Here is a 24,762-nt window from a genome sequence, read left to right on the forward strand (position 1 = left end):
TGGCTGTAAATATGTTTCATCACACTATGTTTCTAATTTTACTCTTTAGTCCTTTTAGGTCCTTTTAGGACCACTAGGGGCGATTAAAGGTTAGGGTAGAACATTTCACTGCTGCCCACAGTGGCACCCATACCTTATTATATCAAGAACTCTTCTGTATTTATCTTTTTAATATTATACTTCTGAGTAAGGTTTTGTTGAAAAAAATATTTTTCAAGTGCTGTGGGGGTAAGTAGATTTGAAAAGCATCATTGTGAAAAAAAAAAAAAAAAAAAAAAAGAAAAGCATCATTGTGGAATCCATATTGATTATAATATCTGATGTGCAGATTATGTATTCCCAGATAAATCGATAATAACATGAGAGTTTTTGACAGAACAACAATCATATAAATACATTTAAATTAAGTCCCTGGCATCCCTTCTGACATTCATTTCTATTTTTTCCTTGTTGTTATAACCAGGAAATCTTCATTATTATGATGAATATGGTTCAGTTGTAGTTCAAGATATATTAGGTCTCAGAAAAAAGGAAAAGTCTTTTTCCTTTTTGTGTTTACATAAATGTGAAACAAAGTATACTTTTTCTTTCAGTGAATTTGGTTAACTATTTACCATCAAACAATAATTGACTTTCAATATTTTGCTATTATAGTAGGAGTTTTAACATTATTCAAAATCAATTATGTTTTTATTTCAATGATCATATTTGCATGAAGAAAAGCAATTTCATATCTAGACTCTGTAAACGTCTTTATGATCAGAGGAGCAATTTGTTATTAGAGAATAAGTTAATAGAAGCACATAACTTATTCTTTCAATGGTTATTTTAATGTAGTTAATTCAACAAACCTGAAATAAGCATCTACTTTGTACTATTTAGTGACTGCTGAGTACTGGGGAAGCAAAAATGAATTTGACATTATTCTTATTCTCAAATTTAAAATCTAGTACACAGTACTTTTAAAGCTATGTTAGATGTGGGGAATCTAAAAATTAAGAGGAATTTTTTTTTCTTGCTTCTAAAGAGTTTATAATATAGTTGGGGGCCTAGTATATACATACAAATATATGTACATACAAATTAAATGACATATGAGATAGTCTCTGTTCAAGTGCTAAATAACTGAAACAAAACATTGGATAGTATGTCACAGGTGGGGGAGATTTCTATGAGCTCAATGTCAAATATAATGCCTGTGGATAAGGGGGAGGTTGTGATAACTTTATAGCATAAGTAACATTTGATTATGCAGAAAAGAGACAGGGCACATAAAGTTTCTCTGAAGAATCTTGTTTTAAGCAATGATTTAGAAATGAAACTGTTGAACAAGCATCTGGTGTGTGCAGTTTGGGAAATTCAATAGTAAATGAATAAAAGGCAGATATGGAGAAGGAGGAGGGAAAATAGAAAAATTAGCAAGGTAAGGTGAAGCCAGATATTCAAGGACAATTTAAACAATAAGCTGAAAAGCTAAAGCAATAAAGTTTGGATAGCTTACCTTTTCCCTTCTTTTAGTCATCAGAGCCAGTCTCCATTCTTTCCTACCTTTCTCTCTACCCTGAGGCTAGCTTGTAGGGATTAAATCCAAGGGTTCTTTTTCCCAGTTGTCCTCAAATGGATTCAGGCCAGGAAGAGCACCAATGGGAGATCAGAAAGAGGCAGGAGAGTGGAAATCTGTGTATTTACTCCCTGATCAAATGATCCTCACAAAACAGCTCTCCCAGCCTTCAAGTCCTCCTGCCTTTCTCTTTTCAGGCCTAGGAGAGGTGCCTGCGCCCTGTCCTTTTTAACCTCAGGATATTACACTATCCCATCTGATTTCCCTATATTCTTAATAAGTAGTTCTGTTAGAGGCAGTTAGTTAGGTTCTAAAAGGATTCCTGGAGGCCAGCAAAGAAGTCATAGTCAGCTATCAGGAAAGGCAGAGGCCTGTCCTGGCAGCACTCCAAAATAAAGCTACAAGAAGCCAGAAGGCCCAAGATGGCTGACAAAGTAGACCAGAACCGCCTGACCAAATAAGGAAGAAAAGACACCAAACCCTGCTTCTAAGAAATTCTAGCCCAAGTAATGAATATTCCACCCTCTTGTTAACAACTGCTGATAAAAGATAAAACCCAAAAGCCCAGGGACACAGCTCGCTCTCTCTCTCTCTATCTCTCTCTCTCTCTCTCTCTCTCTCTCTCACCAGCTCTCACATCCCAAGAGTGTACTTTGTAGTACACTTTAGCAAACTTTCCTAGTTTGTGTCGCCTAGTCCCCTGTGTTGTGTATGTCATTGAATTTTCTCTTGTGAGGAAACCTTTAGCAACATCTTTGGAATGGGCTGGGTGGAGGCCTGGGGTCTCCCCAGTCCACTAGCCAACACTACCCTCATTACATTTTTCTCATATTACCCAGGTAGCACATGGTATCTCTCCTTTGACTGATAAAGAAGGAAATATTGAAATAATTGTTATAGGATTATTATGGCAGCAGAGATACAGAAATAGATTGTCAAACTAGAAGTATAGAGAGAATTAATGAACAAAATTGAGCACAGGTAATGAGGATATAGAACTACTATCGTGGGAATAATGACAGAAAGGGAAGGACAATAAAGATAATAACAAAATATTAAATATTAATTGAATAGTCATGATGGTGGCATGATATGGGAATTAGAAAAGAATGAAAACTTAGTTAAATAGGGATGTCAACAACTGAAGAGGGGTGAGTTTGAGTCACTGATAAAGTTATTTTCTCATACACAAAATAGAAAAGAAAGATCTCTAAATTACAGCAGACAAACAGAATTTTAGGTTGTTTTATATTAATTATATTCATGGAGAAATGCCCAGTAGGCACGTTGAGATGCAACAGGTATTACAGATACAGGTCAGAAATGGAGAGAAATTTAGTAGTATTCCAAATAATGGTGATATCATGTCAGTAGAGTTGAGTTCTCAGGTAATGGAGTTACCTAAAGCTTAGATCAGAGAGTTGAGGACAAATCCTTGGGAAAGGCTCCCACTGACTCAGCATGAGAAGAAAGAGGGGGTAGTAAAAGAAATGGAGATAGTTGGAAAGGACCTATAAACTAAAAATTAACAAAGATGCTATTTCAGTGCTGAATAGTTTACCCATATTGTTCAAATTAATTTGTTACAATCAATAGTTAATTATCTGTTATAATCAAAATATTACATGATTACTGCATATTTTTCTTTTGGAAAAAGAAAAATATACTATTTTTCTGGTCATATTTCAAGACCACTTAAAAAAAAATCTCTGCTGCTTTGACTAAGAAAAGATTTTCACTACCTGACCCTAGAGCTACTCAGTAGGGACTATGCATCTACAGTTCCAAGGAGGGAGTTGGATTGTAGATCAGAGCAGTGCAATTATATTCTGCAGAGGACAAATTTCTCTATGTAGGTTGATACTGATTTTATTTTTCTTCATTTAACTGAGAATTGATATTCACAAACAATATATTTTTAAATTCTACAGAGAAAAGAAAATACATTAAAGTAGAAAAAAAAATGTGTCTAAAGGTCTGAGACCAAATCCTAGTCTTGTTCATGTAAGCTACAAGACATGGCAGGAGAGTCACTTCAGACTTTTTGAACTGCAATTGGGTTATGTCATCTACCTCACAAAATAGTAAAACCTAAATGGGAGTAGTTATACATATAAGGAGCTCCGAGGTCGCCACTCTATTGTATCAACAAGTAAAAAGCTGTAATATCAACAACTCTATTTGTATCCGTGAAAGAGGAGAGGTCAAAGAGCAAACATCAGCCTGCAAAATTAGAAAGACTGGTAAATACATGGTGACAAGCTTACCAGAGCAGAAACTCAGGAGTAGAAACCATCTAGGGAACCAGTGTGTGGCTAGAAAAAGCTGTATTCTGACAAATTGTTGGAAACCCAGTATAGACAACTCAGAGTTGAAATCTCCAAGACAACCGAGTCTTAGTGGGACTCCCCACAATACTGTGAAATCCAAAAGCACAGAGAACATAAAGCAGGATAAATGCCAAACAAGCAAACAAGTGACAACAACAACAAAACTATACATTGTCAACTGTGACTAATATGCTACAGGCTGTAATGATTAAAGTAGACAGCATGTAAGAATGTAAAGAAATGCAAGCAGAGAAATGAGATTCCTAAGAAAGAAACAAAGAGGGGCACTCGGGTGGATTAGTTAACTGAGCGTCCAACTCTTGACTTTAGTTCAGGTCATGATTCCATGGTTCCTGGGATCAAGCCTGCATCTGTGCTGTCAGTGTAGAGCCTGCTTGGGATTCTCTTTCTTCTTGTCTCTCTGTGCCCCTCTCCCACTTGCACATTCCCTCTCTCTCTCTCTCTCTCTCTCTCTCTCTCTCTCAAATAAGTAAACTTAAAGAAAAAAGAAACAAAGGGAAATGTTAGAGGTCAAAAACACTGCATTAATCAAGCATGCCTTTGATGGGCTTATTAGCACACTTAATATGGCTGAGGAAAGAATCTCTGAGCTTGAAAATATCTCATTAAAAAATCTCTAAACGTGAAGAGCCAAGAGGGCAAAGAGCAAAAACAACAGAAGAGAATATTCAGGGACAACTACAAAAGGAATAATCAGAAGGAGAAGAAAGAGAAAAGAACAGAAGAAATACTCGAAGCAACAATGACCAAGAGTTTCCCCAAAGTAATGTCAGACAATAAACCTGAGATCCAGAGCCTCAGGGAACACCAAGCAGGATAAATGCCAAAACAAAATAAAACAAAACAGAACAACAACAAACCCCTACATGTTGGCATTTTGTTTTCAAATTACAAAATTTAAAGATAAAGAAAAAAATTCTGAAAGAATCCAGAGAGGGGGAAAAAACATCTTACATATAGAGTAACAAAAGATTTCATCTGATTTCTCAGATACCATGTAAGCAAGAAGAGTGGAATGAAATATTTAGTGTTGAGAGAAAAAGAACACCAGCCTAGAATTCTGTGCCCTGGGATTTACCTTTCAAAAGTGATGGAAAAATAAAGACTTTCTCAATTTGTTCCTGGTATAGGTAGGTGCCTTGCAATAAGTGTGAAAAAAAATTCTTCAGACAGAAAGGAAATGATATAGGTCAGAAACTAAGATCTACACAGAAGAAAGAAAGAAGATCAGAGAAGGAATAAATAAGACAAAAACTTTTAAATTTTCTTCTTCTTACTTGATCTTACAGATAACAGTTTGTCCAAAATAATATCAACACTGTATTTGACTATTATGCTTATGAACATATATTCTTATATCTATCTATATATCCATCTATCTATCTATCTATCTATCTATCTATCATCTATCTATCTATCTACCTACCTATAAGTATCTTAGCTATATTAGATGAAAAATGGATAAGAAGGAGGAATTAGGAAATTAAGTTAGAATATCTGAAAGCATCAATCAAAAATCTCTAGGAGCTAATAATAGAGCAAGGTTGCAGAGTAAAAGGTTAATATAAAAAGTCAATTGCTTTTCTATATACCAACAGTGAACAAGTGAAATTTGAAATTAAAACACAAAACTATTTATGTTAGCACCCCTAAAAATTATTTAGGTATAAATCTGCCATAATACATATAAGATGCATGTGAAGAAAACTACAATGTTCTGATGAATAAAAATAAAGAATTAAATAAATGTAGACATATTCCATGTTTAGGATAGGAAGTTTCAATATTGCCAAGATGTCAGTTCTTCCCAACTTGATAAATAGATTCAGTGCAATCCCAATCAAATTCTTAGCAAGTTATGTTACAGATGTCAACAAGTTCACCCTAAAATTTATATGAAGAAGAAAAAGACACCAGAATAGCCAAAACAATACTGAAGGAGACGAACAAATTTGGAGGATTGATAATATGCAACTTCAAGACTTACTATAAACCTACAATAATTAAGACACTGTGGTATTAGTGAAAGAACAGATAAACAAATAGATCAAGGGAACAGAATAGAGAGTCCAGAAATACAGCCTCATAAATGTGGCCAACTGATTTTTGACAAAGGAACAAAGGCAACACAATGAAATAAATACAGTCTTTTCAACAAATAGTGATAGAACAGCTAGATAGCCACATGCAAAAAGTAAATCTAGACACAGACCTTACACCCTTCACAAAAATTAACTCAAAATAGGTCACAGACCTAAATGTTAAACGCAAAATGATAAAAACTCCTACATGATAGCATAGGAGAAAAGTAGGTGACCTTGGGTACAGTGATGACTTTTTAGATACAACACCAAGACACAATCTATGAAAGGAATAATTAATAGGCTGTACCTTACTAAAATTAAAAGCTTCTGCTCTACAAAGGATAATATCAAGATAATGGGAATACAAGCCACAGACTGGGAGGAAGTACTTGCAAAAGATGCATCTGATGAGGGTCTGCTTTCTAAAATATACAAAGAACTCTTAAATCTCAACAGAAAGGAAACAAACAACCTGGACCAAAACAAATGAACCAAAAACCTTAACAGACACCTCACCAAAGAAGATGCTGCAAATAAACATATGAAAAGATACTCCACATCATATTTCATCAGGGATATGCAAATTAAAACAACAATGAAATGCCACTATACACCTAGTAGAATGACCAAAATCTAGAACACTGACACCACCAAATGCTGGCAAGGATGGAGAGCAACAGGAACACTCATTCATTGCTTCAGGGAATGCGAAATGGTGAGCCACTTTGGAAGATCATTTGGTGGTTTCTTACTAAACTAAATATACTCTTAGCCTTGTGGTATTTACCCAAAGGAATTATGCCCAAAAGGTATACCCACACAAAACCCTGAACAGAGGTGTTAATAGTAGCTTTTTTCATAATTGCCAAAACTTGAAAGGAATAAGATGTTCTTTAGTAGGTGAATAGATGAATGAACTGTGTATATCCACACAATGGAAAATTATTCAGTGCTAAAAATAAATGAGCTATCAAGTCATGAACAGACATGGAAGAACCTTAAATGCATATTACTAAGGGAGAGAAACCAATCTGAGAATGTTATGTACTGTATAATTCTAATTATATCCCATTCTGAAAAAGACACAACCATAGAGACCTTAAAAAATTAGTGGTTGCCAGGAGTGGTAGTAGGAGAAGGAAAGTGAATAGGCAGAGCACAGAGGATGTTTAGGGCAGTAAAAATAGTCTGTTGTATGATGTTATAATGATGAATAAATGTCATTATTCATCTGTGTCCAAATATTTAGAATGTACAACATCAAGAATGAACTGTAATGTAAATTACAGAGTTTAGGTGATAATTACATGTCAATTTAAGTTCATCCTTGCTAAAAAATTATACTATGCTGATGAGTGATGTTGATGATGAGGGAAAGTATACATGTGTGGGGGCAGGGAATTATGGGAAGTCTCTGTACCTTCCTCTCATTTTTATTTTAACCTAAAATTTCTCTGAAAAATAAAGTCTCCAAAAAAAGTAATTGGGGCACAACAGTTGTGATTCAAGAAAGCAAGGGACAATCTGAGGTCAGTGAAAGTTGTGGGAGGATAGGACTGCGGCATGGAAGGTTAAGGAAAGATATAGGATATAAGTAAGATATAGAAGGTACAGGAAATAAACTTCGTGCATGTAAAAAAGTTACTGAATAGTTACCATGTTTTATTTACTGTTTTATTTTTATTTACATGATCAGATTACATCTGTACATGAAAATAGAGCTATGCTGTAAAGAGGGAATAAATTATTATAGTTATTTAAGGGAAAAGATCACAGAAATAAGTATAAAGCCATTTAGGATAATTTGTTGCTCTCATTTAACACATAGATTTCAAACTCTTAAATTTTTGAAAAATCTGGAAGTGCAGCCAATTAAAGAAAATTAATATTAAAAGGAATATCTGTATTTATCCTTTTTCAACATTCACAAGTTATCTTTTCCTTGCCTATTCTGCACCTGGTTCTGAGCATACAGAGGTAGTACAGAGAAGTGACTGAGCCAGCTCAGGCTCAGAAGCCAAACTGCCTACTTTCCAATATTGGCTCTGCTCCTTACCAGCTGTGTGATCTTGGAAAAGTTCCTTAGCCTTCTGAGTCTAATTTTCATCATTTAAAAAATGAATACATTAGGGGTGCCTGGGTGGCTCAATCAGTTAAGGATCCCACTTTGGCCCAGGTCATGATCTCTCAGTCCATGAATTCGAGCCCCACGTCGGGCTCTGTGCTGACACTTCAGAGCCTGGAGCCTGCTTTGGACTCTGTGTCTGCCTCTCTCTCTGACCCTCCTGCTCACACTCCCATCTCATTTTCTCTCTCAAAAATAAATAAACATTAACAATTTTTGTTAAATGAATATGTTAACAGACTCATGTCATAGTGTTTTTATGGGTATTCATTCAGTGAGCTAATATTTGTAGAGCCTTGAGTATGGTTCCTAGTATCAGAAAACATTTTCTGTCTTTATTAAGCAGAATAAGACAAAATAGACTGATGCTGCAAGATCAATGTGTATATAAAGTGTCTGTTTTTGTACACTATGGTCAATAACTGTAAAACCATAATTTCAAAGAAAACTATACTCATATTCCTGTGAAAAAAATAAACATTTACGTGAACAACTGCATAATTCAAACGTTTTAAATTCCATAGCTCCCATTGACCTGCAATGGAAACTTGTGCAGTTGACCAGATTTACCCAGTCCCAGACTTCTGTTCATATTGATACAGGTGAAGTGTCTCTCCATTGCAGGTGTTCCACATTTGCTGACAGTTTACTTCCTCTTCAACAAATCCATCCCTCCCTGCTCCCTTTGAGTCAACAGTTTTGGGAGCCAATATTCTTCCTTTCCATGTCTAAAGATCAGTAATTAAAAGAAAACATAACAACAAAAATGACCTTATTTTGTTCTGGCTTGCAAATTTTTTCTCCCTTAACACGATAAATCTTTAAAGTGTTCTTTTGAGATTCTTGACAGGTTGTGAAAACACATAGTAATAAATTCTTTGAAGTTGGCTGTATGTGCTGCTCAAAGTTCCTTCATCAGATTTCCTTCCTTAGTGTGCTGTTTTCCTCGAGCGTTATTGGATTCTTCCCATTTGCTCAAGCAACAAACAACCTCAATGTTTTATTCAATGTGCTTTCACATTTCAATTTATCCCAGGTTCTTTGTGCTTTCTTACTGTATACTGTTTCTTTCTTTGGAAGCATGTGAATTTAAACTTCCAATTATTTGAGGTGTATCTGATCATAGTTATACTCTAAAGACAAAGCACCATTCCCCACCCCCCCCCCCCCACGCCCCAAAGGACTACGTTTGACCATGAAACATGTTCCTTCAGTGACTGGTGTATTTCTCAGAGATTAGTGACAGCTGTAGGATACCACTAAGAGGATACCACTTAGAGTATCACAGATCTGAAGATTGTGCTTCTCTTTGACTTGTTGATGGCAAAAAAATGCAAGTACATTTAGGCATAATTCAAGAACTATGCTTGTCCCCAATAAATTCTTTATTGAACGCAATTCAGAGGATGGCTGAAGGCTAAAGTTTTTAGCTTGGTTCTGCCAGTTGAGAGAGATAATCATGATATTTGCCACTTTCATATGTAAAATCTTTAAATACTTTAAGAGGTCCTTATCTGTCCTGATCAAAGATTGTATTTTAGCATTTTTCTTATGGTCAGTTTAGTTCAACAGACATTTTTTAACACATACTATGGGTTTGGTACTGAGATAAATAAGAAATTGTCTTGGCTTTGCAGAAGACAATGATGTGGTAGAGACGGCTGGAAGTGCAGCTGATAGTTTCAGTTTGATGGTGTGATTAGGGTGATTAAACAAGCACAGCTCACTGTGGAAACAAAAAGTCAGAGCATCAGGCCCTACTTTGAGAATGGGAATTGAACTTCCTCCGTTTAAGTAGAACTCCTGTGCTAAGTTCCTAACTTAGCTAACTCCTGTGAACACTGTGCTAAGTGTTCATCACATGATATCATCTGAAAAGAATGATCAAAACTGTGGTGGTATATAGCGGTCTTAACTCTGTTTTTCATTAATTAAAAATAATGTTTACATTTACTTAGTGTCCTTGTCAATTATTATGACCATAATTTACTTCTCTTTTATAAGCTTGTCATTTGTATGGAAACTGTGTGTATGTGCGTGTATGTGTGTATTAATACTGGAAATCAATTCTTACTTATTTTTAACTGGCTTAGTTAACTGGTTTATTTTTTCCCCCAAACAGTTGTTCAAGAAACTGCTTTTACCCGTCTTCAGAAATATATTTGCATAAATCAAACTGGACAAAATATACAGCTAACTATATTATTGAAAATCAGAAAATGTTTATTGAAGGTTTTAGTAAACCTTCACTGTAATACATTCTGGATGATGATAATTCCTTAAAGAGGTGACAAAGACTTTACTCAACCAAATAAAGAAACACGTACACACACATATACATATACACATTGTTTTCAGGTAAATTTATGTGTTTAATTATTTTCTCAAAGGGTTTTCTTTATATACAGTAATCAATATTTCATCTAACAAGAATGGATGTGTCAATTTCTTCTATTAGCCGTTAGATAAACAAAAGGCCTTTATAGCAGACTAATTACATTTTACCAAGACAAGCAAATTTTCCAAGCTTTATACTTTACTTCTAAGAGAGTTTAATAGATGTTTATATGACATAATTTACGAATATTTAACAAATTCAACAAGCCTGAAAATATGACTCCCAAGCTCAAAGAAAATTAGATGTAAAATATTTAAGAGGAACAGAGAGGCAAGTAAAGGAGGAAATATATCAATTTAAAAAATCTGGATACTGTAATTTTTAAATTTAAATTATACAAATATCATATCTTAGTAATACTCTTTTATACCACATAGTATATCATATAAAATATTTCTGTTATTGTATATTAATGTTAATCATTTTTACTCTAGCTTATGGGATGATTATTTTATAAATTTTTAGGGCTAAAAAAGAAATAATAGCAAAGTATATGGGGGCTTGATAATATAAATGAATCTGTAGACCTGGGGTTGACAAACTCAAGCCCTTGGTAAAATCTGACTATAGCCTTTTTGTGGATAAAGTTTTATTAGAATATAACCACACCCATTTGTTATACACTGTGACTGCTTTTACTCCACAGTGGCAGAGTTGAATACTTGTGACAGAGACTATGTGGCCTGAAAAACTGAAAATGTTTGCTTCCTAGTCATTACAGAAAAAGTTTGCCAACCTCTCCCTCAAAGTGAAAACTAAAGAACTGACTAAAATTTAATAAATCATTATCTATGTTATAAATTCACTGTTGATTTGACAATAAAATAAAGAATTCACAGTATGTTTAGAAGATATCATTAATAAAAAAGATTATATTAAATATCTACAGAAAATATTGAGTACTTTAGAAAGAATAAAATAAAATTTGTTGTGATACTTTTTGGAAAACATTATGTGTGTTCATTAAAAGATATTAGAGAAGGGGAGCCTGGATGGCTTAGTTGAGTAAGTGTCCAACTTTGGCTCAGGTCATGATCTCACCGTTCATGAGTTTGAGCCCCGTGTCGGGTTCTGTGCTGACAGCTCAGAACCTGGAGCCTGCTTTGGATTGTCTCCCTCTCTCTCTGAGTCTCTGACCCTCCCCCACTCAAACCTATCTTTCTCTCGAAAATAAATAAACATTAAAAAATTTTAAAATGTGTTAGAGAAGACTTAAATACAGTTACACTATATTTAGTGGACAGAAATATTCAATATTTTAAGGATACATGTCTCACAAAATGACTCATAGGTTTCATGCAATTTCAGTGAAAAAATTCAAGTAATTTCCTTGTGGAACTTCACAAGGTGGTGCTAAAAATTATACTAAAGAGCAAAAGGCTAAGAATCGCTAGATACATGGGGTGCCTGGTGGGTCAGTTTGTTAAGCCTCTGACTCTTTTTTTTTTTCTTTTTTTTTTTTTAAGCGTCTGACTCTTGATTTCAGCTCAGGTCATGATCTCACAGTTTGTGGGATTGAGCCCACATGGGGCTCTGTGCCGACATGGAGCCTGTTTGGGATTCTCTCTATCTCTCCTCCATCTCTCAAAGATAAATAAATAAACATAAAAAAAGAATAGCCAGATATTCCTGAAGAAGACCCTTGGGGAAGAGGTACAGATATCAAGACTATATAATTGCTATAGTGCTTTTATAATGATTGATAGTGCCTCAGAGATGATCATATGGGCAGCCAGAGTTCAAAAATTAGATCCACATATGTAATCACTCTGGAGGTAAAACTGTGTCATGAAAAACAGTGGGGAGGGTGGTGAGATGATTCATTAATATGAACTAAGGCAATCAGTTATCTATGTGAATAGAATAGATGAAACTACATGTTTACTTCATATCCTACATAAAAATCAATTTGGGATCACAAGCTTAATTATAAAAGGAATTTGATGAAATATTTTTAAAAAGCATGTGGCAGGATTTCTTCATGATGTCATGACAGCAATAGAATAGTATACTTATAGAAGTATACTATAAGGATATTTGTTTAAAATCAAGAAAGGGATCTGGGTGGCTTAGTCAGTTAAGTACCTGAATTCAGCTCAATTCATTATCTGATGGTTTGTAAGTTTGAGCCCCACATCAAGCTCTCTGCTGTCAGAGCAGAGCCCACTTTGGAACCCCATCCCTTCTCTCTCTGCCCCTCCCCCATTCTCTCTCTCTGTATCTCTCTCTCTCTCTCTCTCTCTCACACACACACACACACACACACACACACACACACACAATAAATAAATAAACTTAAAAAAATAAATAAAATAAAGTTTTAACTGGACCACTTTCTTACACCAAACACAAAAATAAATTCAAATGGGTGAAAAAACCTAAATGTGAGGCAGGAAACCATGAAAATCCTAGAGGGGAATACAGGCAGCAACCTCTTTGATAGTGGCCTAGCAACTTCTTACTAGTTGTGTTTGCTGAAGCAATGGAAGCAAAGCAAAAATGAATTATTGGGACTTCATCTAGATAAAAAGCTTCTGCACAACAAAGGAAACAGTCAAAAAAACTAAAAGGCAACCTATGGAATGGGAGAAGATATTTGCAAATGGTATATTTGATAAAGGGTTAGTATCCAAACTATAAATAACTTATCAAACTCAATACCCCAAAACAAATAATCCAGTTAAGAAATCAGAAGACATGAAGATACATTTTTCCAAAGAAGACATACAGATGGTTATCAGACACATGAAAAGATGCTCAACATCACTCATCATCAGGGAAATACAAATCAAAACCACAATGAGATACTTCACAACTGTCAGAATGGCTAAAATTAACAATACAAGAAACAACAGGTGTTGGCGAAGATGGGGAAAAAGAGAATCCCTCTTACACTGTTGGTGGGAATGCAAACTGGTGCAGCCACTCTGAAAAACAGTGTAGAGCTTCCTCAAAAAGTTAAAAATAGAACTACCCTATGGTCCAGCAATTGCACTACTAAGTATATACCCAAAAGATATAAAAATACTGATTCGAAGTGACACATGCATCCCATTATTTTTATATTCTTACTATTCATTGAGAAGTTTAAAAAGTGGGCTTTCCACTGATCATAGTAGAAAGTGTAGTTAAGAACATTATATTCTTTAATGGTGAATAAGGAAATATCCCAAACTGCAGTTCAAAATACTTATTTTAACTATAAGCAAAAATGTAAATATTAAATCATTTCACATTGAGATTAGACTGACACAGTTATTTCACTTTATATCTAAGCTTATTCAACTGAATCTTCTTTATAAGAACATATTAAACTCAGAATAAATGGATATATGAACCATTGAATTCAGTGTTTGTGGATAAAATGTTCTATTTTGAATATAAAGTCAGAAAGCATTGTTTTTGGTTTATTAAAAAGTTTGCTATACAAAGTTACCAAAAATATTAATTTTTCACATAAAATTCAAATCACACCAGACCAATTAATTTAAAAATGAGTAAACCATATAACACATGAAGGATATCAATCCATTAGGAACTTTAGATTTTATAACTGCAATAGCTAATGAACATCTGATGAGCACTTAAGTATGAATACCTATAAAGTACACATTTCAGCATATGTTCCATTAACTTTTTACTAAACTTTACATGCTAATTTTTTAAAGTTTATGATTATTTAAAATAGATGCTAGCTTTTTCTTTAGTTGACATTGTATTCCATATTATAATATGGCAGTACTTTTAGTTCTTAGTGCTTACTCTTAAATTATTGGGAATATGACATTCATTGTTATATTTTCTGCAGTATAATATCAATTCTACAGTATAATATCAATATTTTTTGCAGTATAATGTCAATTTCACCAAATGGCATGCTGGAATGATTATTTCTAGGGGTTGAATTGTGCACTCTTATATATCAGAGAGATTAATTTCTCTCTTTTAATAAGAAAATAAAAAGATGTCAGATAATAATGATATGAAAAATAATTTTTCTCACTTCTAACTAGTCAGCAATACTTATCGAGCACCAACAATGTTTAGAAAATTGTGAAATATATTTTATTTGTCCAAATGTTATTTTTTAATTAATTGGTTCAATCTTTGAATTACATTTCTGATTAAATTATACCTTCATTATTTCCAAATTAGATTCATGAAAGTGCTGAATTGTGCTGGGTGACTTCTTCAGATTTCAGGGTAGTCATTTAGGACCTTTTGAGGACATAGAATAAAAGGTTATATCTCTTTAGCAAAAAGTCAGCAGTCCAAATGTAACAGAACAGGAAAAGGAAACTGTCGTTCCAGTCAATGCTGAAGGTATTGTATGAGTTGGTCTCTCTCAAACATAAAAAAGATTAATGCAGAAGGGAATGCTTGGGCTATATCTGAGATTCAGTTCATGGTTATCAGCTGATATCAGCACTGTGCTCATGTGCTAATAATATGCAGTCTGGGCTGTTCAGGGGACCTTATATTGTAGGTACTGTGATACTTATACAGGAACATGTTTCCTATGAGTTCTTCAGGTACTATTTTTCTTTGTCAACCCACTCCTTTCCTGCACTCCTAAATATATTTTATATGAACTAGAAAATGTATAGTTTTTAAAAGATTTTTAAAAATTTAATTGACCAAGAAAACTAAACAGGACACACAAACACATATGGCATATATAACTTGCAAATAGCAACAAATGCTAAGTACTTACATTATTCTTATTAATATCTGATATGTATGAATAGTTCAGGAATTCTGTTATTAATTCTGTTATTAATTAATTAATTAATTCTGTTATTAATACATTAATATTCATTGGCTTGCTTATCATATCTATCTATCTACAGAAAAAGAAAGAGAAAAAGAGATAGAATATATTTATATTTATATTTATATTTATATTTATATATAAATATACCTTGGATGTTACTAATTCCTTCCTTGTGTTAAAAGGCTGCCATCTAATTTTTTTCCATTATTTTTGGACAGTAAAGACAGTAAAAACTACGATAAGGCTCTTCAGAATATTTTCTTATTATAGATACTAATTTATGTAAAACTTTGTGGACTATCTTGCCAAAATCTCTACCCTTCCTTTATCTTCTATGAGAAAGGTTTGGATGTCATTGTCCAATTGATGATTCTGAATGATTTGGGATGATAAGGGAAAGCCAACAAAGTCCAAACAATACAAACAGAAGTAGATTTTATTTTAGAGAAACAGTCCCTTTAGTTTGTTGAATCTCAGTCTGCTTTTGACCAGGATGAGTAGTTTGCATCAGAACAATCTCCTTGCTAGAACACTATAAAATCTGGATCAAAGCAACCAACCAAACAACGGTCTGAAGATATTTGAGAGCAACCAGGGAACCAGGATTTGAAGGGTAATGATTCAAGAAAGAAAGGAAATAGCATTATTTTGAGCCAGACATTCCATGTTGCTTTCCTTTGAGGCAACTGCCAATTTGTAATTATCATAAGGATGAATAAACAGAAAGCAGTGGATCAGAACTTCAGGAATCTCAGAGTACCAGAGTGATATAATTTTGAGTTCAGTCTACGTAGACAATCAAGACTTGAAGGGGCAAGATACTGGGAAAAGAAAATCAGAGGAAAGGTACCTTGATATGCCTTTCTTTTCTTTAGGGCATTTGCTTATTCCTAAGAGTTATGGACCAAGAGGCTAAAAATCTATAAGAATCTGAATGTCAGTACCAGTAGGATGGATGGATGGATGGATGGATGGATGGATGGATGGATAGATGGAAGGATGCGTGGATGGATGGATGGATAGATAGATGATGGTTAGATGATGGATAGATAGATAATAAGCTAATAAGGAATTGACTTGGTCAGTTATGGAGACTGGCAAGTCCAAAATCTGTCAAATCAGTATCTAGTTTGAGTTTAAATGCTGGAAGATGCTGTAAAGTTAGGAATAACTGTTGTGTATGGAGATCAGATTGAAGGCCGCTGAATGGAGAATTTTCCTAACCTCTCTTACTTGGTTATGGATCAGTCTTTTGTTCTATTCAGGCCTTCAGCTGATTGGGTGAAGCCTGCCACAGTATAAAAGGCAATATGCTTTATTCTGTGTACTAATCTAAATGTTCAACTCATCCAAAACACCCAGGATAATATTTTACCAATTTATTTGGGTACTCCATAACCCAGTCAAGTTGACATAAAATTAATCATCACAGAACCCAAGTAAAAGTATGCAGCTAAAAATCCAACAAGAACTGTCTTCAGTCTCATAGCATTTGACAGAGAGCAATTAAGAGTTCTGTGTCTAGGAGCACCTGGGTGGCTCAGTTGGTTAAATGTCCAACTCTTGGTTTTGGCTCAGGTCATGATCCTCATGGTTTCCTGAGTTCAAGCCCCGCACTGCACTGAGCCAGGGCTCTGCACTGGCAGCATGGAGCCTGCTTGGGATTCTCTGTTTCCCTCTCTCTCTTTCCCTCCCCACTCATATTGTCTCTGTTTCTCTCAAAATAAATACATAAACTTAAAAAAAAAAAGAGCTCTGTGTCTATCAAGGATAAGAACTTCTGATAAACATGTTAGTCTATCAGTAGAAACCCAGAACTAAATCCAGCCTCAGACACCTCAGTTCCTGATTGGATCATGTTAATTTGCTTCTACACTCACTACTTAACTGTAAGTTGAAAAGTAAAGCATCTCAGAGAAAGATATCGTCTACAGCAATAACAGTTTTTCATCCTCAATGTTCAGCACTAAATAAAAAGGAATAAATGACACACAAAAATAGACAAATAGCAAATAATAAGAAGGAAAATTTAAACCTAAATATGTCTATAATTACATTATATATAAGCAGACTAAGTATTTTAACTAATAAACAAAGATTGTCAGAGTAGATAAAATAACCTCCTATATGCTGACACACCTTATTACAAATATACCAGAAGTTGCTAAGTAAAATAATGGAAGATGATAAACCAGATCACACTAACCCAAAGAAAGCTGGTTTTGCTCTTCTAATAGTAAGAAAGTAGACTTCATTGCAAGAACATTATTAAAACTAAAGAGAGATAATTATTGTGAAATAACATGCACTGAAACTTATTACTTCAAAACATATAAAGTAAACATTGGTAGAACAGGAAAGAAAGGGAAGAAAGAGAGAGAGAGAGAGAAATGAAAAGAAAGAAAGAAAGAAAGAAAGAAAGAAAGAAAGAAAGAAAGAAAAAGAAAGAAAGAAAGAAAGAGAGAGAAAGAAAGGAAGGAAGGAAGGAAGGAAGGAAGGAAGGAAGGAAGGAAGACAGAAAGAAGGAAAGAAAGAAGAAAGAAGCAAACAAATCCAACACTATAGTAGGTGATTTTAATAGGACTGTTAGTGCACAGTCTGATGCAGGGCTCAAACCCACACCGGTGAGATCATGATCTGAGCCGAAATTCGGAGTCAGAAGCTTAACCGACTGAACCACCAAAGGCACCCCTACAACAGAACTTTTAGAAGTTAAGAATATTTGGGTAGAATTGTACTAGTCTTAAAGTGGCATCAGATGATGATTATATTTAACCCAGGCTCCTTTGCTGCTGAAAATCTTCCTATATTAGAAGGAAACACATTCATTTATCTTCAAAGTTTTAAGATAGTGATATAACATTATTAATATTTTTAGAATGGCCTTACTTATGAGACTATTGCATGTTATAGAGCAAAACAAAGAGCACATAATTTATTAGAAATCAGGGGGGAAACTTGGGTGATCCAGGTAGCTTTAGAAAAGAGATAGGAGTTAAACTGGGTCTTAAGCTGGGTAGAATTCAAATAAGCAGTCAGTGTGTTAGGTCTTTCAAATAAGTGTTTCATGTGAATTACTGAGGATGTGGAAATTCCCTGAGAAAAAACCACTCTGTTTTGGAGGAAATAAAAACAATTTCTTCTACTTTTCTGATCCATTATGATATCTGGACTCTTCTTGCCAAAATGCATGAGGGTCATAATAGTACGCTTTATTTAGACAAATTTTAAAGAGGAATTTATTGACTATATCTACAAATTGACTTGATTTATAGGTTTTACTTAGGGATTGCATAGCTTTTCATATATTCTTCAAATATCAATTATTTTCCTGTAATTGGAAATGTCTTCCTCTTTGGCTCAGCATATAGGTTTGGTATCAATGTACTCAGGGAATTTCTGTTGAGGCAGACAGGCCAGTCTCTCAACTAGTGGGTTGAGTTAGGTCCCAATTAGACTGTCCTCACATTCAGGTTAGTTCCTGCTTTTACCTTTTAGATATCACAATATACCCCTAATATGACCAAAATCCTCCATAAGCATGTAAGAGATTATGAAATGTGACATTTTCATATCACTTTCTTATTGTACAACATTATTTGGTTATGAGAATGTACTTTCTACATAAGCCATTTAAGTCATAGGGGAAATGTAATTTTTTTCTGAGACATAGACATCCTGGAGAATCTCATGAAAGCTATAGAAAGTCATTCAAGGAAATAAATGGAAATTTACAAATAATCACAAACTATGGCATGAGATATTAGGAGTTCAAGAATCTTCTAAAAGTCCATCCTTGGACTAAATTTATGAACCCCTATCTAGAGAGGCTTTGTATTTTCTATCTGCCTCTTCAGCCCCATAGGGAGAAAAAAAATATGTTCCACAGGGTTAAGAACATGATGTTTCCTTGGTTTAAAAATAGCAATTCTAATTTTAGTTATTGATCTTATTTAATGTGTAAATGCCTGAAAGCTAGACACATTGGAAAAATAAAACAAGGAGAACAAAAATTATACCTGTAGAGGTCTACTGTTTTTAAAAAAAGTTCATTTGTGTAAAATACAGTTTGAAACAAACCTCAACAATGTTTTTATATAAAAGAAATCTTTTTTTTTTTTTTTTTTTTTTTTTAATTTTTTTTTTTCAATATATAAAAGAAATCTTAATGGATTTACCAACTCATATTATTCAGCACCAAATGTTTGGGTCATGTATTATTAAAGAAGTGTAAAAATTTTTAATCATGAGAATATATCATTTCCCAATAAATGTAATTATCAATTTATTTTCCAGTAAAATAACAGGAGAATTTAGAAGTGAGAGAAATAGCTCCTTTTGTGCACTTCCAACATCTATCTACAGCAAAATAGGATTATTTACCTAACCTTAATGAGTGTTTCCCCCAAAACTGAGAAACATTGAACTGTATATCATTTAAATAGCTTTGTAATGTTGCCAGATTTCAAAATTACTATATTCATTAAAATTTTCAGAAAATACAGAGAGGTATTAAGTAGAAAATGATAGTTGTCTGCACTTTCATCATTCAGAGATAACTATACACATCTAATATATATCATTTAAGATATTTCATATATTGGGGCACCTGGGTGGCTTAGTCAGTTGGGCATTTGACTTTGGCTTAGATCATGATCTCACAGATGGTGGGTTCAAGCCCAGCATTGGGTTCTGTGCTAATAGCTCAGAGCCTGGAGCCTGCTTTGGATTCTGTGTCTCCTTCTCTCTCTCTGCCCCTTCTTCTGTCTCTGTCTCTCTGTCTCTTAAAAATAAAACAAATATTAGAAAAAATTAAAAAAAAAAGATGTTTCATATATCAATATAAAGATACCAAGAGAGAGAACGCAGGTGTGGAAAATAACACAGCATGTTGTTTTGAATCTATTTTAAACGTCTTTTAAAATGTCCAAAACTTAAAATTTAATACAAACTCACTCTGTAATTGAAAGAAAATAGAGTTTTAAGGAAAAGGTAATAAGTCTTTTTTGTCATTTTACTTCCACCTTTCCCCTGAATAGCCTGGTATTTGCACTTGTACAACTTTCTCTGAGCTAACATAAACATATAAACAATTATATAAATTTATATAGATTACCATTTTTGTAACTGTTCAGTTTATTAAAATTTTCAACATATTTTCACTGCTATTTGTCTTTTTTTCACTATAAGTATTCATAAAGGGTAAGGTACATAGATGTCATTAATTTTAAACAGTATGTAAAAATTTAGATTGAGTTGAATACACACATACACACACATTAACTGGTGGCTTTTTAAAAATACTCCAGTTGGAGGTTATTAAAATGTGCTGCATTGTTTTATAAGTACATTCTTAAGAATGCATTTCTACAAGGTAGATCCTAAGAGATATGTTCCTGGATAAAGCATTTCATATATCCTTTGTTAATTTTAGTAAACATTGCCAGATTATTTCCCATTTTAAAAGGTTTTACAGTTTCTTGAGTTATATAAGAAAAGTATTGCCCCAGTCTCATAGGTTAGAGTACTTTAATATTTTCAGTCTCATAGATGAATAAACATTTCTCTGTTTAATAGTAAGATTGAGAATGTTTCTTTTGTGTGTGGTTTATTTAGTTATTCTCTTCTGGAAAATATTTTTTTTAATAATTTGTCATTTTCTATAATTATTTTTAATCTATTTTTTGTAAATGTGTATTTATTTTGAGAGAGTGAGAGTGCACGTGAGTGGGGGTAGGTGAGAAAGAAAGAGAGGGAATCCCAAGAAGTGTGGAGCCTAACTCAGAGCTTGATCTCACAACCATGAGCCAAAGTCAGGAGTTAGAGGCTTAACCAACTGAACCACCCAGGTGCCCAAAGTCAAATTATAGGTGTTTATTAGATATTATTAGGGACATAGTAGATTTCATCACTTTATTTTTGTGTCATTGTGTTTTCTTTTTCCATCCATAATGTTCTTATTTCTATGTTACTAAATTTGCAATTTTAACTAAGAAAAGCTATATATTTTTTTTGTCTTTCCTAGTTCCAAAGTATATTCTCAATATTTTTTTTTAAATCTTCTTGCTCTTCTCTTTGGAATTACTGTTCTAAAAGTATTTTAAATCTATTTTATTTTAAAGGTATCTCATGTTAGTTACTTTATAATTATTTTATAATTATTATATATCAATACATTTTATTTACATTTATTATCAATGATGTACATTTTTTATCAACTGTTTTGTATTCCTCTTTGGATTCACTATTGTTCTAAGTGAAATTCATCTTTTTAAATTTGTTTCACATGATGTCAAAAATTGATGCTTATTTTTCCTCACTCTATATTCCTATTTTAAGTTAATAGAATTCTAGTTTGAAATTTTTTTTGAGTACTTTGAAGGTGACCATAGTTATATAATGGAATGGAAGTGTAAATATTAGTAATTTTTAAAAATAATTCAGCTATACAATAATTCAGTGTAAACAATGTTTACATACATACAGTGTGTAAAGGGTATTAGAAATGTAATATTTTCCTAATAATATTAAGGAGTTTGATGATATTGGTTAATACATCAAGAAAGAAAGCCTTAAGAATATTATTCAAAGTTGTGGAGGACTTTTGCTTTCATAAGAGCTTATTAGGTAATTCAAACTAAGTCTTATCCTAAAAACAATTAGAAAACCTGGAAAAATGTATGTAAAAACTATCTACTTGAATTTTCTGATGTCTAACAAGATAATGAAGGGGGACGTGGAGGAGAAAGACTAATGGTCTACACCAAAACCTGAGCAGGAATGCAAGATACAAATATACATCGAGATGTTGTGTATTACTTCATTTCTAAGACTCACCTCTTCACTATTCTGGAAAATTTAGTGCCATTATCACTTAATGTAATAATTACTCCTCTCCCATTATTTTTGGTTTCTTCTGGAAATCGTAGTAGCTGTATGATGAATGGTCTCCATCTATCTTCCATATCTTTTAAAATCTCATTTCAGATTCCTTCTGAATGATTATTCTGAATGATTTTTCTCATATTTTATCCATTTCATGAATTGTTTCTTTAGTTTTAATCAATGTGTCCATTGAGTTTTTTTAATAACTCTTTATTACTTTAAAAAGCTTAATTTTGTTCTTTTGCAAAATGCCTTTTTGCTTCCATGATGTCATTCTCTGGTTTCATGATCTAATATATTAATTGTATATAGTTTCTTTATGTTGTTCATTTTTTAAAGTTCTTTGTTGACTTAACATTGTAGGGTTTTTTTTTCACTTGTGAGGCTTATAATTTTTTACTGTGATTTTGTTATTAGCAGGGATTGCTTCCTATGTGAGTTCCTTTTTTCCTCAATTCATACCTAAGGTTTTAAATTTATACTTTCCTGGATCTTAGCTGTTTTTCTAGTTGTGTAACAGAATTTACAGTAATCTTTTAGCTTTGAGTCCTGTACTATTTGTAAATGTATACTCTGCACTCACACAATTTATAGACCTAGAATCTTGATTTTATGACAGCTATTCCCAGTTCCACAGCTGGATTAGTGGTTAAAGTTTTTGTTGCCTCCATTTCACATATAGGTGATCCTCCAAGTTCCTAGACTTTATGCAAGAAGGCCCAATTCCAGTTCCTCACCTTCCATGGTTCTAAGTCTCATCTCCTATTCCCACATGTATGACAAACCCTGGAATTCACCCCCTTTGGCCTTTATTCTAGTCTGATATCACTGTGAACCACTTTGCTTCAGCAGTGATTGTTTAAAATCCCTCTTTATTTCTGGACTTGCAGATTAAATCTCAGCTATCCATTCAACTAAAAAGATAACTGTTCAGCCTTTCTATGGATCTGAAATGTAGGAGCAGATGTCCTCTCATATCATCTTAACCATATAGACCTGATGTTTTCCCTAAGAAGCTTCTCAATTTCATAGATATATATTATCTATGATAAATATCTATCTATCTATCTATCTATCTATCTATCTATAATATATATCTTATTTACAATTAAGTACTCTAGAGTAACATTTTGGCATGCTAAATATTTATCTTTTACATAATAAATTAGGACATCCTACATGTGTATATATGTATATGCCAGTGATTTATATATTGCATAACACTATATTCATTTTCATTATTATCATTTCCAACATATGAGGATAATAAAATAAGCAGAAGACCAATATATAAATTCTATTTCCTCACTCTTTCAACAAATATTTATTGAATGGCTACTATGTTCCAAGCATTATTCTATGTACTTAAAATGAATCAGTGGGTAAAACAGAAGATCTATTCTTACAGTTATTTTCTTCATGCTAGTGAGAAAATGGGAATTTTTTCTTGCCCTGGGAAGGTAACATTGGGCAGAAGTATGACACCCATGCAAGACTGTTTAGATCCCCTTTTTTCATAGACTCGGAGTTTGACCTGCAATCAGTGCTTTTGCAGACTCTTCTAGACTGCTTCTGTCACAATCACTGGTATTTTTATGTTGATGAATGATAATGAAGTTTAATTTGCCTCCATATTTTTATAGCTTCGACAATGGAGTACCTTTGGAACCCTGGAAGTTACAGCTCAGACTGAATCAGACACAAAGGAGTACTCAGTGATCACAGAAGAAGATTGTGAAATTCTTAAAATCCCAGCAAAGGATTATGTGAGGTTAAAATCGGTATGATCATATCTAATCTATATTAACACAATAGATGTATAAATTCAAGCTAAGTTTTGCCTCTAGACATAAGATGTCCACATTTCTTTTATTTTTTTAATATAACTTGACTTGGAGACAATAAAAATGTGGTTTATTTGGTGAACATTACTTAAGTTTCTGATGATGATGGGTAGTTGAAGTAGAAAGAAAGGTCTCTATGAATATATTTTATGTGTATTTTGAGCACTTTTGGTTTTTCATGAATTTTAAATCCATTCATTTATGCATCCATTTATTCATATATTCATTCAACAAGCATGTTTTGGTTGTCAACAGCATGTCATGTGTTAGGGATACCAGACAATCATACAGACAGATCTCTAAATCTGTACAGTCCACCTGAAAAAAAAACAGTTGGGAATAATTGGCATGCTATTTTATCGCTTTAATAGACATTCAAAACCCAGAGTTGCATGAATAGGTGATCACAACTTAATTCTGATCCCCTAATTCTGCTACATTAAGATAATTTATTTACTTCAAGTTTACCAACTTACTCTCCTTAAGTCAAATACAAAATGTTCGCTTTTTTGATTTCTCCTCACCTGACGGCAGAGAAAGTTTGTATAAATGACTGCATCAAAAGGCCCCCATTGTTCTGCTCTGCCAGCTTTTCTTGAAAGGGTCTAAGTCTGGTGCTGGTGCAATAAGGCACTGGCATCGGCTACAGTTGGGTTCTTTGGTTGGAGGGAGATGGTGAGTCATCCGTCTTCTTGACTTAGGTCTCTAAAAATAGTCAGGATTTCTTTTGATATAGTGGT

At 33.5% G+C, this 24,762-nt stretch overlaps 1 protein-coding gene across 1 annotated transcript in view; it reads left to right on the plus strand.

The window, feature by feature from the left end:
* CNBD1 (cyclic nucleotide binding domain containing 1) overlaps positions 1 to 24,762 on the plus strand; it is a 467,744-nt gene that overhangs the window by 282,813 nt on the left and 160,169 nt on the right. The window contains exon 7 of the mRNA XM_042924364.1: positions 23,822 to 23,959. Within this exon, the coding sequence (XP_042780298.1) occupies positions 23,822 to 23,959 (138 nt within the window). The remainder of the gene's footprint in view (positions 1 to 23,821; positions 23,960 to 24,762) is intronic.

Source organism: Panthera leo, chromosome F2 (assembly GCF_018350215.1).
Source record: "Panthera leo isolate Ple1 chromosome F2, P.leo_Ple1_pat1.1, whole genome shotgun sequence".
Taxonomy (NCBI): domain Eukaryota; kingdom Metazoa; phylum Chordata; class Mammalia; order Carnivora; family Felidae; genus Panthera; species Panthera leo.